We start from the raw sequence: 17,273 nt of genomic DNA, 5'->3' as shown, positions 1-17,273 counted from the left end.
CAAGCACTCTTGTAAATCCCACTCTTTTAATAAGTTCACTGGTTCCCACGTCTACACGACGCACTTCCCTATAAACTCCCTATGTCGAGCGGAAGTTGGCTAGTTCCCTACATCTACATGACACACCTCCATATGTCACACACTTCCCTAAACCCCAGACTACCATAGGTTGAACAGGTCCCTACATAAAACATTTCCTACATTGAACCCTTTCCTACATCTAACACTTTCATGCGGCGCACACTTCCCAAATCAAATCTTTCCCCCAAGCCAGATGTCTGCATTCACCGCTAAGCTGACAGTGTAGTGGAAGCTACAATCTTCAGACCAATGAATCGCCTCCCTTTCATCGCCAGACTCCTCTTCCTCGGTGTGAGTATAGGCGAAATTGGGATCGTGTGGCGAAAGATAACGAATGTCTTGTCCAAACGAGCACGTAGCTTCCACCACCCTGTGAGCTTGGGAGTCAGTGGAGTGCAGGCACACGCAGGTTTTACCTGCGTTTGTTGCTAAACTATGTATGTGCCGATCTACTTTCTGGTTCCATTAGGAATCTATGTCAAGATATTTTTCTAGTTACAATCGTTGATGTTGCCTCATCAAAGTTAGTGCTTCTTTGTAGGAATTGATACACCTTTTATCAGCATCTGTGCAGGTGTCGGTGTACCTTTTAGTATTTTGTTTTTCGTCTTGTCAAGAAACTACCGCTCTTAGAGCCTACAAGCACCCTTGGCTGTTTGTGATGGCCGTTTTGTTGGGGGGACCCTCGAGCTTTTCTGTAAATGAATTATTCCAATAAGCTCATCAAGCATTAATGCAGGCACACGCCCTGATATGTCTCTCTTGGGACACCTTTCATCCCACAGTATAGTAGAATCCTTCTTGCAGACTTCACAGGACACCTTTTGGACAAAATATGGTGGAATCTGCTTCGTGAAAATCGTGATGTACCTTTTTGTTCGTAATGTGGTGAAATTCATCCGGCAAAATTCACAGTTACAAAATATGTTTTTCGATTGGTCTGGAACAAGCAGCGTAGCACTCGCGTGCATTTGGCCTTACTAAATTTTTCCGCGCTCACTCATCGTAGCAGTTGCCCTTCGAGAGGCGAGCCGTTACGCCGAGCGGTTTTCTGTGCGCTTTGCGGTTTCGTCGTGTCTAAAGCAGGGCCGCCGAATTCGTCCCCGAGAAACAGCTTTGGGCCTCGAGTTGGAGCAAGGGACTTGCGCACGTCGTCCGGCCGTTCCCAAATTGACTTGTGGCTCCGCTTCCTTTCCCCCTGTGTGCAGAACTCGATCCGGCACAACCTGAGCCTGAACCGGTACTTTGTGAAGGTTCCCCGGTCCCAGGAGGAGCCCGGCAAGGGCTCCTTCTGGCGCATCGACCCCCAGTCGGAGGGCAAGCTGGTGGAGCAGGCCTTCCGGCGGCGGCGGCAGCGGGGTCTGCCCTGCTTCCGGACCCCCTTCGCCTCCTCCAGGTCAGGACCTTTCTCCCTCTCTCTATCTTTCCTTCCTCTCGGAGGGGTTGCCTCAACGGCTCCGAGGCAAAGCGCCAGCCTACGAACCCCCCAGTCGAGCCTCTGTCACCTCGTCTGTCAGTCTGTCAGATTGCGAGCACCTCGGTGCGGTTCCGCACCGAGGTGCTCGCAATCTGACAGAGGCCCGCTGCGGAGAACCGAGATTTCGGTTGCAAGTACAAAAATCCCGGGTGGTCGAAATTGATCCTCGGTCCTTGACTGGGGTATGTCAGATGCCCTTCATTGGTTTGTCACGTAGAATGCCAGAGTTTTCCTTTTTTATGGGCTTCACGGCCACGTGACGTGGTCATAAGACCCTGGAATGTGCGTCGGGCCCTGCCAGGTTCCGCAACGGTACGGTCGTGCGACATCACGTGGTGCGACGCTGTTGCATCGTTTGGATTTGCGCACGTATCGCTAGTGCATGCTGCGTATAGAACGTTTGGGTGGCAGATCGAGGTAGCACTTCAATTTTGAACAGAGTTGGACGAACGTGTTGACGTAGACACTAATATGATGAAAGCTAAGCGAAAGGAGGGACGAGGACAGACGTATGATGTTGCATTTGTACGGTTCGTAGGAAATGCCTACAACATATTTTGGGGGGGTTAAGAGCTCTCACAGATTACTTGAGGGGGAACACTGGTCTTGAAGCTTTTTCCTCTTTTTTTTTTTTTTTGGCCATGCCAAATGAAACAGCACAAGCTTGTTCAGACTTTTGAGTTGATTTCAAATGTGTTATTTTTTTAATTAGTAGTTTACATAACGGGATAATTAGAATTAACCAGACTTTGTTTCCTTTTTAAAGAAGAGTGTTTTAGCATATGGTCATATAATATAAATTAAGAAGAATGCAAAGTTGGAAGCACTTTTTAGATTGAACTATTATTAAGGACTTGACAACATATTGAAGTTCAGTGCTCAATGTATGGCTACCAACAATAAACATTTGAATTAAAAAATTTTCCTACACCTAAATTGAAAATTTTGCTTCCAACATTGCACGCTTTGCACATTTAGCTACATGATACTAAAAAAGTTATCTGTCTGTCTGCCCTAAATGATGAGATAACACTCCTGAAAAATTTGTAAAGAGTCCAAAATTTGTTTTAAGAGTGTTGCTTTAGCATCAGTTTCGGTTGAATTTCAGCCCATATAGGTATTATGAAGTGATATTATGACTCAAATATTGATCTTCAAAATAAGAAACTTGGCAGATCAAAAGAAAAATAGCTGCAGGTTTCAAGATCACCGTTTTCCAAAAACGTTTTTTATGGATTTTGTGGCTCCAAAGACCCATGTCTCCCCTTAAAGGGGCACTGACACATCAAAATCATATTTTTTTTTATTATCCGAAACGATTGAAAACGATGCCGGGACATTACCCTCAAAATTTGAAATTTGGGAATTCAGTATTTGTGAAGTAAAAAAACAATTTCCAAATGCCGAATTCGAAGTTCCCGCGCGATCGGCGCCGGTGCCTTGACGTCAAAAATCGCGGAGACCTGAGAGTCGACTTCCTTTCACCTCTCCCTGCTGTTGCCATGGCGACCCAAAGCGAGGAGGACAGGAGTGCGCGGCGGCGTTGCGGCGGACCGGTTTTGAGCGGTGTCGCCTGTTTTCCGTTAGAGGATACAAATCCAGGACGAACTCCCGATTTTTGGTATTTCAAAAAGAAGGGCCGTAGTGCGTTCGCAATTGCGTTAAAAAACATGTTTTACGATTGCCGTTATTAAATGTTATAGAGATGTCGCCTACAAAGCTTCTAAATTTCCTGATTTTTGACGTCACCGATCAAAAGAAGCGAGGAGGCGAGAGGCGGGAAAATCAAACGCCAAAAATAGAAAGGCGCGCGCGCGCGCGGAAAAAATTTTTTTCGCGATGCGGTTTTTTTTTAGTAGATATGACTGCAACTTGCATCGTTTTAGGCAATAAAAATAAATACGACCTTTGGGGTGTCAGTGCCCCTTTAAGAAACTGGAATTGGGTCTTTTGTTTTAAGGGTTTTAATAGACGTCGTTTACTCGATTCATTGTTTTTACATAAGGTGGTCATTACAGCTGTTGATTCATCGCTGCTTTAAAGCACCGTTTAATTTCGTGCCTCCTCCGGTGTTGTCGCCCTCAGTGCCCTTTCTATCTCTCGGTTTTGCTCCGTACGTCGCCAATTACGGGAATGCAACTCGAATGTAACTAGCTAGACCGATCTAGAATAGACATTTTTTTTGTGGCACGAGCGCTCTTCGACGCGAAGTTGAGCCACTAGTGTGTGCGTGGTTATGACTTTGCTCTTCTTTGTTTCATTTTTATGACAATGTACCACTTTTTACGGATAGTTAACCCTTTAACCGCTCAACTCGAGCTGTACTCGTCATGGAAGGTTGTACCAATATCGCCGATGACGAGTCACACTCGTCCAACCAAAATGATGGTTTGCTTTCACTGCCAAACACGAGACAGGTTCGTCCATCAGCTTTAGTTTCAATTTTCAACACTGGAGGGCAGGAGAGGTAGCGCAAATATAGCGTGTTTTTGCCTTTGGTACGTATCTAGCCTTGCAACAGTGATGCCGGTGACGGCCCTCATAAACGGGCTCTCTCTTGCGGCAGTTCGAACAGTAGCGACGATGAAGACATCGAATTTGTCTCTAAAAGTGAGTCGGACATGACAGTGACCTCAGTGACGAATTAGACGACGCGATGGGTAGTGTTCGAGTGTGGCAATGTGTAAACGCTGAAAACCCGCCAGCCGCGCCTCCGAGGTTTCCGTTTTCTGCAGTGCCTGGGATTCTGCAGCAACCCACTGACGAAAAAGACATTCTCGGCTGGTTCAAGGTTTTTTCTTTTTTGATTGGGACCTTCCCAACATCATTGTGACCGAGACAAGTTGCTATGCGTTTCCGCGTTTCCCAGCGCGGGGTTCTTGATGGAAACCGGTGGACCGCGAAGAGATGATGGCGTTCCTTGCGCTAATAATTCTGCAAGGAATCATTACTTACGTAACTTTGTTAGTGCTACTACGGAGAAACGTCTAGGCACTTGATCTTTTGTTATGGTGCGTCTTTTCAAATAAATACTGCGCATTTCAGCATGTGTTATTCTCACTGTTACATGCACCGAGGGAAAGCTTCCATATAAATCAACATTTTCTTTTAAAATTTTTTTGTTAATACGTATCAGAAACCAATCAAGTAATGTAATTGCAAAGTCAGAACCACTTAAAAAATATGTGCAAATAAAAAAATTTGGCAAAGTTTGTACATTTTTTTCAAAGATTATTTGGTGGTTAAAGGGTTAACTCGCTTGCGATCTCTTACGACAAGAGGACACTCCGGCTCCGTCTATAAGGTGGCCCTGGAACCGCATTTTGCTAGGGCAAGGGTTTTTGCCGCCGTACTTGCAATATCAAGTGTACAAATATTTCATGAGAAATAATTGTTTATAACATGACGAGCAGCAAAAAAATATATTTTTTGAAATATACGGAACTTGAGTGTTTTGTGAATGACTTCAGCGGGTTCTCTTGTCGTGAGATATTTTTTAGAGGTTTTAAAGCGCACGGTCCTAAGAAGTCGCGAGTGTTCCGCGCTTGAGCCTTGAGCCCGTTCGTTGAGACACGAAAATAGAGGGTATCATTATCGTCGCACCAAAAACACGGGCGCGTTGAGGCGGAGACGCGTTTCACACTCCGTAACCTCGGTCCTTCGCCTCTCCAACACGTTCCCCGACACCCGCGTGCAGGTCCGCGCCGGCGTCTCCAAGCCACGGGACCCACAGCGGCCTGGTGACGCCGGACTCCCTGTCGCGGGAGCCCAGCCCTGTGCCCGAGATGGAGGAGGGGCCCCACCACGGGGCCATGGGTGGGCCTCCCCCTTCCATGCTGGTGGCCATGGGCGGGGGCCCGCCACCCTCCCTGGGACCTCCCTCCACCGCCTACCTGGGCAGAGAGATCAAAGCCAGCCAGTCTGCCCCAGGCTCCCCCGGTGGGTGCCCCCTTTTTTGTCTCGGTGCAGAACGTGTTTCATGCGTAGTTTTCTACGAGAAAGTTGTCACGAACGAGTGTCGCGCACGTCGGGGTTTTACGTAAAGTATGAGCCCAGCGGGCCTCAAACCTGGAAGGCGTCCCCACCTTCCAGGCGACACAACCAAAAGAAGTGGGTACTAAAAATCTAGCACAAACCACACACGGAGTGCGATTTGTGCAGGACACCTCCCGCACTACCAATCATTGTCGGCACGATCAATTGTTTTTTGTTTTTCTTTTCTCTCGCTCTTTGCTTAAATTTTTTGCGTCTACTTGGTTTGCCGCCACGACCCCGGGGCAAGGTGCCGGCCTACGAATCTCCGGGTGAAGGGTTCAAATCCCGGCCCAGGTGCCCCCAACCCGACGGAGGCTTGGCACGGAGAAAGGGCGCCGCGTAGCAGAGATGTTGGCAGCGCGTCGAGAGATCCGCGGGTGGTTGGAATTAATCCTCGGTCCTCCGCCGGGGCGTGGCAGACGACCTTCGTTGCTTTGACGCATAAAAAAGCTCCAAATCCAACTTTGGTACGGCATCACCTTAATTCGGTGGAGTCCATTAATTATACGCGGCGAAAGCTCGTCGATTGTCTCTGGCTCATGTTTATTCTGCGTAAAAGCGGGAGCAAGCATAACTTTACAAAAATATATTTTCCTTTTGCCGCCGTTGAGGTACGTTCGCATTCCTATCGACTCTGGCATGCTACTCACCTAAAGTTTCAAGAATCAAACCAATTGATTGGGTTTTTCATGTCTATGCGGAGCTAAAGTTTGTCTGCTACTTGCACAGGGGTTGCGGTGACGTCAGAACAACGCCGTGCTCTGGTTGGCTTTGATTAGAAGGGTAGTGGGTAGACCTCAAGGCATCTAGCATTGAGGTCTACGCACTATCCTTTCGATCAAAGCCATTCGGAGCTTGGTGTCGTTCTGACGTCACCGCAACTCGTGCGCAAGAAGCAGGCGACTTGCTCTTCACATAGTGACTGGCAGGATGAGAACGGCACGGAGGTTCTTCAGTGTTCCCGCCCCCAGTGCGAGATTCAAGTGCGCACACACGACCAAAGCGTGGCAGAAGGCAAATGGCGCCCGCTGGACGTCGTGCACATGCGCTTCGTTCCACCTCAAATCCAGATCACGGCGTAAGATACGTAGAGGTGAGGGTGCGCAGCACGGCGAACGCCGCGACGCGATCGACCAAATAGTATTCTTGGTGCACAGCCGAGTACCCTAGGCCGACGGCGTCCCTGCCTTCCAGACGACGCAACCAAAAAAAATATGAAAGAAAAAGAAAAAAGAGTTTCTTGTTTCCATGCCACGCCGGCCACCATAACCATGTAGCCGCTGTTTCCACTCGGAGCGTCTGCTATGACCTTGACGGATACTGGCTAGACGCCGCGCCAGAGATCTCTCCACTTCAGCGCATCGATAAAACCGTTGTTGCCGCCGTCGAAGCATGAAACTAAGGTTGACAACAAACCAGTGTCCAAGCAAACACGCGTGGCGCAAGTACCAAGTTCTGGATGACGTGGCGCATCGAGAAAACTACAGTGTAGACCGCATATAACGTATGTCGCGGGAGTCGGCGAAAATCCGCACTATAAGCGGTACCGCGCTATAACCAAAACATAATTTTTCAGGCCAAAATACATGCCATCAGACAACTTACCTTTGTAAAAGAATTTATTTTTAGTGTTCGATGAAAAATAAAGCTTAGTTTGAGGAAAGTCTTTGTTTCACCAGACTAGTACACTTCTCTCTCAAGTGTGTCACACATTTTGAAAGAAATGAGCGACTTTTGCCTGGCACAGCCTTTTAACAGCGTTTCGGGTTGCGGACGGACATTGCGAGCGTTCAGGATTGCTAACCCTAATCACCTTTCTCTAGTGATGAAAACGCGTGAAAATTCGCATCCTTTATATGGTATGTGCCAGTAATATTTTCAACTTGAGCACACGCATGAAATGCTCCAAATAAAAAATCCGGGCGATGTTCGAAAACACAAATGCTTAGAAAGCACCACTGTAGTCGAAGTAAACAAACACGACAACACGGGCGCTTCTGCCGTCTTGAGAGTGCCGCCACGACATCGCCGCACGAGTAGGTGGATCTTCCCTTCTAGTACGTGCTGGGTTATCATAGCGACACACAACGAAAATTCAGTCAAGGATAGCGCTTTTACGCGGAACGATGAGCTTCCACCACGCTGTCTACGTCGACCAACGTTACTTTGACGTCGACGATCACCACCAACGCCATGTTTGCGGATAAAAGAAGCCGGCCCGCGACCGGCATGCAACGCGCGCGAACTCTTCTCCTCGACCTGCGATTGGTCTGTCATTGTGATTGTTTCCAACGCAGCGGGCGAAAGTTGGGCTGGTTGGGCTCGCTCCAATGCCTTGCGCCGTGAACGACACGTGCGTGCGTCCCTCCGTCGTTATGGCAATTGAAGCCTCTGTCTTCGCTTCTCCCCGCTTCTTCGAGCAACCTCCTTGCCATCCTTGCCCCCGTGAGTGCCGCTTGCGGCTAGCGCCGTTATCTAGTGTCACACAGGGAAGCGTGCTCGCTGCGCTAGTCGGTCGGCGGGCTGTTCCAGAAACCACACTACAGTTAAACCTCGATGTAACGAAGTCGGTAAAATTCGCTATTTACTTCGTTACATTGAAATTTCGCTAAATTGAAATTTGGCTTTGGCATGCAAAAAAACTTCCGAAGCATTTTACGGGTATGAAAACTCACCGAAAATGGCATTTATTTAGGGGCAAAATAGTCCGCGAGTTTTGCTTGCGCCTTGTCCGACAGTAGCAGCGGCGTCATACGGCGTTCGAGCGCCCAGAGCGCTTGCACGGCATCTTGCTGCCCATGCGACGCCGTGTACATCCTCAGTACGTCCATTGCGTCGAGCACTTCCCAAGTGCTCGGGATCTCGGCAGTTTCTTCAGGACGGCGTCCAAAACGTTTGCTTTCTCATCCGAAGAAAGAACTTTACGTTTCCTTATGGCAGCAAGCACGTGAGTGAACCGCCCGGTTGAAAATAAAGCTGTTTAGTTTAGGTGGTGCCAATGTTTCCAACCGACACAGCACTCTTGCCCGCACAGTTTACTTGCCCCCTTGCGCTGCTTGCGCCCACAGTGTGCTTGCGCCTTTGCTTTACATCACGCTCGCAAGACAATAATCTGTCTTCTCGGTCTTCTCCTAGATGGCACTGCCCGTGCGGTCGCTCTAACGTCCCTGGATATGAAAAAACATTGAGGGACTTTAGGTCGCGCCATCACGTCGCTCGCTCGTCGCTCCCCCGATGAAGTTGGCTCCCGCGCTACCCGCGGTACAGTGGACTATGATGATCAGTGAATGTCAGTGGTGATGCTGTTATGCCGTGTAAACTTTTTGCTCGGCATTTTCTGGCCAGCCCCGCGGAATCCGCTTTGCCGCAAGCCTCGCCGGCGCTACCGGCGCCGCATCGTCGGGCAGCCTAGGAACGTTGGAAGGCCTGTCCCCGTGAAGTAACCTATCAAGCGCTCGCGTTTGCGCATAATTTTTTTTTAGCCACAATTTTTTTGCGAAGTTGTTTTTTAGAGTCTATTTATTTATTGCCTTCTATGGCAATGGCGCTTCGTTATATTGAAATAGCAGCAAAATAGACTTCGTTATATAGAGACTAAAAATACATGGGGTCTATGGGCAAGAAATTATGAAAAATAAAATACTTCGTTAAATCGAGGATTTCGTTACATTGAAGTTCGTTATATCGAGGTTCGACTGTATAACCGATATTTCCCTTCGCGCGCCTGCGTTTTAAGCGGTATGTAATTATATGGAGTTCTATGGGAGGTGAACCGGTGGTTTAAAAAAGCCGCATTATACCCGGTCCTGCACTATAAGCGGTTACGTTGTAAGTGGTCTGTACTGTACTTCAAAAACAAACACGTCTTTCGTACGGTGGCGTGAGAAACCGGGACCGCGACAGGCTGCCATTAGCAATATATCGAGGAGCCACCTTGTGGTCCCGGTTGCAAGCGAGGCGAGAAGAGGACTCTATCTGACAGCTGGCGACGCGCGTGGTGTCCACAATTATGTACAGGGTGCTTGACTTTGATCTGAACAGATTTTTTTTTAAATGGGGTCTGAAGGTTAGACGAGTTTTGTCTTAGCCTCGTATATATCAGGCTCGGCCGGCATTAGATGAGGGGATAATCTTCATGCTAAGTTGACGAACTAACTAAAATTCGTTAATTAACTTTTTAATGATTGTTTTTAGAAGTTACGTTGGAGTTTCAGTATGGCCAGCAATTACTGTTGGAGGCCAGATTAATTTAAAGAACATGTGAAGAGGTAATGTTTTTCCAGATACTAATTGATCAATTTCAGTGTGCACGATTTAAAAAGTGTGTTGAAAGAGAGTGTTGCATGCCCTGCACGCCCACAGTGACGCACGGAAGAGTGACATAGTCATTTCTGTCTTGTTGTCACTTGTGTTGTCGGCGAACCTACCGAGGACGCGACTGCCGAGATGGTGACGACATGATTGAAACGACTACGTCACTCTCCCTAGTGTTACTCTCCCTAGTGTTACTGTGGGGTGGGCTCGCAACGCTCTTTTATGGCAAATTTCCACCGTTCTTTTTGGAGTGTGCCCGAATTCACTTTCCTGGAGCGTGCCTATTTCACTGGGCAATCGGGATTGAGACTGACGTGTTCTACTCGTCGTTTTGGATCAGCTCCCACTCCAGCTCCCGATCCGAATCCGAGAAAATGTGACTGGAAGCCAACCTGGCCAGCCCTTGGTTCGCACACGTAACTTCCTTTCTCGCCGGGCATCTGGCTTCAAAAGAATTCGTAATGGCCATTCGCGAAGTGGCGCCCACTTTACTACTGCTGCTGCTTGATGACAGTTCGTCGTCAAGTTGCTCGAGCAGCTCCTCCAGCAGAGCGGCTCGAGTAGCAGCGATGACTAGGATATCTTGTATGTCCCGCATAAATTGTACTGCCTTTTCGGACCTCCGCGGAAGAGGCCGAAACTTGAGACATACTTTGACACCATTTACGAGCATCCCAATGAAGAGACAAGCGGTCTACGCTGATGCACATTGCTTATCGGCACGCATCTTCCACATTACGATTAACTTCGCTCGTGAGTTGAACACGTGTCTTAGCGCCACCATTGCGAAAACATGTGCTTCGAGATCCAGGACCGCAGGAAGGGAATTCCCGGGAAGGTGAATGACGGGAAGGCATTTGCCGATCTTGGAGGAGTGGTCATGTTCTACTGGGGACACAGAGGAACTCTGTTCGGATCGCGTGCTCCGTCTCGGATCTGGTCTACTGATCCCGACGTGCTCCAAAACGACCGGTGGACTTTGCAGTTAGAAAACAGTCTTTGAATTGAAAGGAAAAAAATGTGAATGTTGACGGATTAATATTTCAAAAGCCATTACCTTTTTGCAAGTTATTTTAATTGGTCTGGCCTCTAAGAGTACTTACCAGCAGTACTGCGAGTGAAACACTACCCCAAAAATCGAATAATTAAAAAGTCAAATAAGAGATTCCCCTCATCTAATGTCCACCGATCCCGGTAAGTACATGGCGAAAACAAAACTCGTCCAACCCTCACCCCAATTTTAAAAGATCTGTTTGAATTCAGATCAAACACCCGGTATATCTTACACCGTGGTCTGGATGCAGCCGATGTTCCAAGCTGATGTAATCATCAGACTGTCAAAAGCGCAAATTCCTGTGCTTCCCTTCATGTGTTTAGTTCAGCAATGATAGAACACTTACAAAAACATGATGAACACCATGTTGGTGCACTTTTGACACCACTTGCTTAGCTCATAGCTTCAGCTGCATCCGGACTCAAGGTGGAGCTAACTTTAAAGGAGACACCCCCTCCACCTCATCCTGTTAATGAGTGTAGTCTTGTTTTTCACACGCCGTCATCGACACCTTTTGTGCGACGTTCTGCCCTTGGCGTTCCAGGCAACAGCCACCACCTGCCGGGGCTGCTGCCGGCATTCAGCAACAGCAAGCCCAAGGTGCTGGTGGCCCATCAGCCGCCCCTCATGGTGTCCAACGGGGTGCTGAGCAGCAGCAATGGCAACGGCATCCGCAGCGACTCACCTCGGCACGATCAAGGTGGGTGCTCAGGGGTGCAGAATAAAAATTTCGATCGGGTACGAAAGAAAAATTGCAAATCTGAACACGTTAAGCACCACGTCGGAACATCCTTGTTTCTTCGGAGGAGAAACAACGAGATTTAGCAAGTCCCCAACTACAGCCGTACTGACGAAAAGGCAAACAGCGCGCAGAAAACGGGGACTAGAGGAAGTGCAGACAGGACAAGCGCTGACTCTCAACTGAAATTTAATCACAAGGAAACAAAACAAAGAAAACAGCAACTCCGCCCACATCACATGACAAATTCACCACGTGTCCAAAAAAAACATCTCTTTGCTACTCAGGCCCAGTGACGTTTGACTTACGCAGTTCGCGCCGGCTTTGATGATTGCATGCGCCTCTAAAATTTCTCTATTCACTCTTTTCCTACCTTTGCCAATGATACTAGTCTTACTGAAGATAGGTTTGCACCCACAACTATGACAATGCAATGGCAAATGCCCCCCTACAGCTCCAACCACAGATCGCAACGACAAGTCATGCTCTTCCTCTAGTCCCCGTTTTCTGCGCGCTGTTTGCCTTTTCGTCAGTATGAACCAACTAACCCACATCGCCACCCTTATACAGCCGTACCGATGGCTCCCAGCCATTTGGCGACGAGCACGACCGGAAGCATTCCACGATTGGCCAATCGGTCGCTACGAGGTCTGGAGTACGACAAATTCTACTTTCATTAACGAAAATAGGGATGGCAGACTTAACTTTGACGGCGTTGATTTAAGGATGAGACGATTCCGTGCTCCCATCGCGCATTTTACACACACCATCAAAACCGTTGCCGGACATCGATGGTCCCGGTCGCAACGTCGCAGGTAGGAACTGGGAGAAGGAGCCTCCGAAGCGTCTTGTCGCCGGTGGCATTTACCCGGTGCCCCGCATTCCCTGCAGAGCGAGGCTACCCCAGGGCCCACCAGCCAGAGCCGCCGCAGCTCTTCTACCAGCCCAAGGCCCTGCTCCCGCCCACTTCTGCCGGAGGGGGCGGCGACCTGGGGGGTACCCCGTCCCCACCGCCGCTGAACCCGCCCACGAGCGTGATCATGCAGGCCCCGTCCTCCTCCGCGCTGGCCCCGCCACCCGCCCCGGACTCTTCGTCCTCCTCGCCTCCCTCTTCCGCCCCGCCCCCTCCCCCGGTGTCCACCCACCCACGCAAGAGGCACTACGAGGCCACCAGTTCGTCGCCGGTGGAACGCGAAGCAGCGGCGTCATCGCCAGCGCCATCCAAGGTCCAGCGGAGCGGCTCAGACGAGGCCACGTTGTCGTCATCGTCATCTGCCGCCTCGCCGCCCGCACCTTCTGCTACCGCGGTCATGGCCGACTCCGCTTCTTCCTAATAGAGGGCGGCGCTCGCTTTCATTGTTGCGTTGTCTTCTTTTTTTCTTTTTTTTTTTTTCTGTCGGGAGACAAACTTAGGCACTTGTTTTAGCACAATTTCTTTTTTCCTCGGTCTTCCCGAAAACATTTGATGGCTTTTTCTTTTTTTAGGTGCGCTTTATGTTTACGTTGGTCACCAACAGCTGTTGAGTTGCGTGTGTTTGGAGTGTGCTGTCTCAAACTTTTTCTTTCGTGTTGTCGTCTTTTTCGTCCGCACGCATCGGCCTCATTCGTAATGCTTCTCTTCCATTTTGTCTTCATCCGCTTTCTTACGTCGCGCTCTGCCGTCGACGTTGCAAAGTGCTCGTGCCCTTTGCAAATGCAAGTCTCTGCTTAAGGTTTCGGGCAAGGTCTGGTTTCATGAACGGGGGGAGGGGGGAGGAAGGATTTCTTCGCCTCGTCTTAGATGTTCTTTTCCCGCCCCGCCGCCGTAACGAGCCTCGTTTAGCAAGTTTCCCTTGCACACGCTTTCCTTTTGCAAGTTTGTGCGGACGAGATTGATAATAGCATCGCGCGTGTCACGCTCTCACCGCTTGGAACGACGGCGTTGTCGAATCGCGGCTGCAAGCGCAGCCACCTTCGAAACGGGCTGAAACTCTGTCGTAGACAAGCAGAAATGATAGTGTACATTTGCTAGCGTTTAGTTTCTTTGGCGCACTTACGGGAAACCCTCGTCCGGGTACGTCCCCAGGCTCCCCCGTTTTCGCCATTGAAGGCATCCCGCTGTTTTCATTTCGAAAGATCCCGCGGTCGTCGACACAACGTCTGCCCGGTTTGCCACCCGCTGCTGGCACCGGCGGCGGGTGGGGCACTTGCGGCAGCGGTCTGAGGTGTAACATATGTACAGGGAAAGGATCTTTTGAGCAGCACGCTCGGGAGAAAGTTCTACTAGTGTACAGAGAGAGAATTGTCTATTTAGGGGGTAGGCAGGACTAAGACCGGCTAGTGCCGTCGTATGCTTTGGTTTGGAGGGTTCGTCGTCTGGAAAGGTTTGTCTTCGCTTCCGATTTGTTACGCCTCTTGTAGAGGGATTTACGAGACATGTACTAGATGGGGAAGAACACCTTAAAATCTCCCGGGTCATATCTTGCATTTGTTTTTCTTCTCGATTGGGACGGGCTGGGGGGTGGCGGGACTCCTGCGGAAGAACGAAGCTAGCTAGTCAAAAAAAAGGTAAAAACAAACCTGCAAACAGCATGCGTACTCCGCGTAGCGCTGTGCGTCGTTGCAAGTTTTTTCTGCATGGCCCGCCGCCTCTCCCACGACACCCCTTTTTGTTAATCACTCTCCCCATCTTGTTCCCGACTTTGTGCCTGTCTATCCCGATGCTTGTGCCGCTCTTGCCGTTCCGAAGTGTTTCCTCTTTTAAGACATATCACAGCTTGGGGGTTTTTGGGGCGGGAAGTGTTGTTACCAGATGTTGTTGTGTCTGCAGCTGGCCGGCGTACGTTCGGCCTTCAATGCGCAGCTCGGAGAGAGTCGCAAATGTCGGGCCGACATCGGTTGTATGTCGGCAACGTCGTTCTCAGAAAGAGGCGGGCAGGATGTTCGGCATGTGGACCTAGTTGTGGAGTGGGATGCCTCTTGCTACGTTTGGCTTCATCAAATAGCAATCTGTAAGGTGTTTGGAGAGTTTTTGAAGCAGCAGCACAGAGTGGCCAGTCTGCCTAAGGCCCGAATCAGTCCAATCCTGGGCGCTGCTTAAGCTTGGTCGGGGACGCCCCCCGTCGTCGCCTCGGCTTGTACAGTTGGCGCAGGGAGATTTTGTTTGGCTTTGTGAGCTTTCGGGAGCATCAATTGTCCCAGACAGGACGGCCGCAGTGAAAAGTTGCCGCACGGTTGTTTGAGATCGCGTTTGATTTCGACGTCGCCGTGCGTTTCACGTTGCGTCGCATTTCTTGTTTTTTTTTCATCTTTCGTTTTTATTTTTGCTTGGCAGTAGAATGGATTTTGGGGGGCCAGTTAGCTGTACATAGGCAAGGCATGCGAGTCATTGTTACATAACTGCTCTTACTATTTTTAAAGAGAGAGAGAGAGCAGAGAGAGGGCTTGGACATAACGGCACGGCGCCGCTTCTTCCGACCCGCTTTACGACGAGTTTTCTCCCCGCTCGTCCAGTGTGTCGCTGGTTTGTGACGGTAGATGGTGTCGTAGGCTTGTTTACAAATTGTTTGTACATACAACCAGTTTTCGGCGGGCCGGCAAAACCGGGCACCGAGTCCCGACACGGCTGCTGGAACGGCGCTTTGTAAAATCATGGGCGCTCGTCGAGACTTTTGCCGCCCCGCCCTAACGTTAGCACTAAATCGGTGGTACTACTACTAACGAGCATTACTGTAATTCCCACCCCTTTCCCCAGCGTGCATTGCTGCCTTCGTTTTGTCATTTATTTTTTTTTCCTCTCGATCCCAGCGGAGTTCTTGTAGCTGATAGTTGTCATCGTCGTGAATTCCCTCTCTTCCCTCCCACCACATCGAGCGATCGACCACCGCCCGTTTTGTGCGAAAAGTTGTAGTAGAGAAAAAAATACGAAGTGTGGGTGTTTGTCTTTTTTTTTTTTTCATATTTCGTTGTCTTTTTTTTTTCCTTCGTGTGCGTGGCTTTTTTTCTATCTTGGTCATGAGAAAAAATGTGCAGGAAAAAAGAAAACCAGAACAAAACAAGCAACACGACCTTTTAAATAAATTTATTCTTTGTTGACGTTGGAGCGTGTGCACGTGTGATTCTTTAAGCGTTGGAAGTGCCGCGCGACTGGCAACGGCGACAGCGCCCGCGGAAGGCGGGGGATCTCTTCTTCGGAACGGTGACTAGACGCAAATGCACTGGATGAAAGTGACCACAATATTTGCTAGCTTTACTATCGAAGAGGAAGACGTTGGGTTATGGCTGTCGAACAAACACGACGACAAAGACTTTTCTTACGGTTAGGTGGTGTTGAGCACGGCTGATATGTTGCAACGTACACTTCCACTAGTGCGACGAGGAAAAATGCGAGCGAGGTGATACGAGATTGTGGCAAGACTGCAGAAAAATTTTCACGTGTTGCACAGTGTGCTAGCCCATTACTTAAAACAAGGTGTTTGACATCTCCAATGTAATTATAGTCTCTGCATTATTTTTTGTTTTACTTTTTGGGCGTCGCAATGTGGTGCATACGTCCTGGCCATGTGCAACTGATATGAAAGTGACAGTCCATGGGGAATAGAAACGAATGGAAAGATCCAAAGGTGTACACGAGATCTCGTTAACTCTTGTATTTGTTTGCCCTTTGGGCTTATTTAATTCTCGCGAGGTTGTGCCGCCCTTGCACGGGCTTTTGTCGTAGTACCACTTCTCGCATTTCGTCTTTGTCGCCCCAGCGTAGACTCCCTTGGATGTCGACGGAAGGAAAAGAACCGCGTAGACGGCTACACAACGTTCAAAGGCTGCTTTCGTTCAAGTTGACGATGTTGATGGCTTGTCCATTGAGGTGTCCGTTGCGCGCCTGTAGCCGCTCGTGGCGGAAGTTCTCGTAGTGCACAGTCTTGGTCACCTCCACGAGGTCCTGCATGTGGGTCCTGGGAGCAGACCGACGGCTGGCCGTTAGGACACGCATCTCGTGCATCGAGCGAGGTGCTGAAACCTCGCTCCGTATCTGAGGGACGGAATCGCCCTTGTCACTACAGTTCCCCCTTCACCTCTCATCCCTTCCATACGCTATCCGGCAGTGTGTTCGAAATCTGATCTGCGAGACATTCTGGGTGTGTGCTTGCCATTGTAACTAAACATTTTTTTTTTTTTTTTTTTTAAGGTTTTGCAAGAGTGTTTTTAAGAAAGACACGAAAGCTACACTAGTGCAGTCTCTGCAGGCAAGTTATACAGCCGGGGGTACATAACAAGGGGGCTACTCGTCGCAATAATTTGGTTAGCTCAAATTTGTTAATTCGTGAAGATAAGCATTTGACCCCTTTAGAAACTTGCTGTGTGTCATCGAAAAGCACTAAATCGATTTTAGAGAGATGGTGCGTGGGAGGTGCATTGGTGTGCTAAAGTTGCCACTCGTGCGAAAGGTGTGAGGCTAGCGGTGCGAAAAGTAACGCGTCTGCACAGTTTTTCTACATCCACATTTTTGCACCGCGAGCCTTGCCCCTTTTGTGCACGCAACCCCAGCATACTATATACCACGCTTCCCATGCGCTCTATTTTTCTCAAATTTACAA

General features: G+C 49.3%; 2 protein-coding genes across 3 annotated transcripts in view; one reads left to right on the top strand and one right to left on the bottom strand.

Annotated features, from left to right (window-relative positions):
- LOC8026134 (forkhead box protein K2) overlaps positions 1-15,778 on the top strand; it is a 47,637-nt gene extending 31,859 nt beyond the window's left edge. The window contains exons 5-8 of the mRNA XM_029980805.4: positions 1,290-1,477; positions 5,256-5,497; positions 11,506-11,661; positions 12,592-15,778. Coding sequence (XP_029836665.2) covers positions 1,290-1,477; positions 5,256-5,497; positions 11,506-11,661; positions 12,592-13,034 — 1,029 coding nt within the window. The 3' untranslated portion in view covers positions 13,035-15,778. The remainder of the gene's footprint in view (positions 1-1,289; positions 1,478-5,255; positions 5,498-11,505; positions 11,662-12,591) is intronic.
- The window catches only part of LOC8026133 (neuronal-specific septin-3), a 38,937-nt gene continuing 37,406 nt past the window's right edge, over positions 15,743-17,273 (bottom strand). For both annotated transcript variants that reach the window (XM_029980806.4, XM_029980807.4), the window contains one exon: positions 15,743-16,631. In XM_029980806.4, the coding sequence (XP_029836666.2) occupies positions 16,493-16,631 (139 nt within the window). In that variant the 3' untranslated portion in view covers positions 15,743-16,492. The remainder of the gene's footprint in view (positions 16,632-17,273) is intronic.

Source organism: Ixodes scapularis, unplaced genomic scaffold (genome assembly GCF_016920785.2).
Source record: "Ixodes scapularis isolate PalLabHiFi unplaced genomic scaffold, ASM1692078v2 PGA_scaffold6__148_contigs__length_123643588, whole genome shotgun sequence".
NCBI lineage: Eukaryota > Metazoa > Arthropoda > Arachnida > Ixodida > Ixodidae > Ixodes > Ixodes scapularis.
This window is presented reverse-complemented; position numbering and strand designations above follow the sequence as displayed.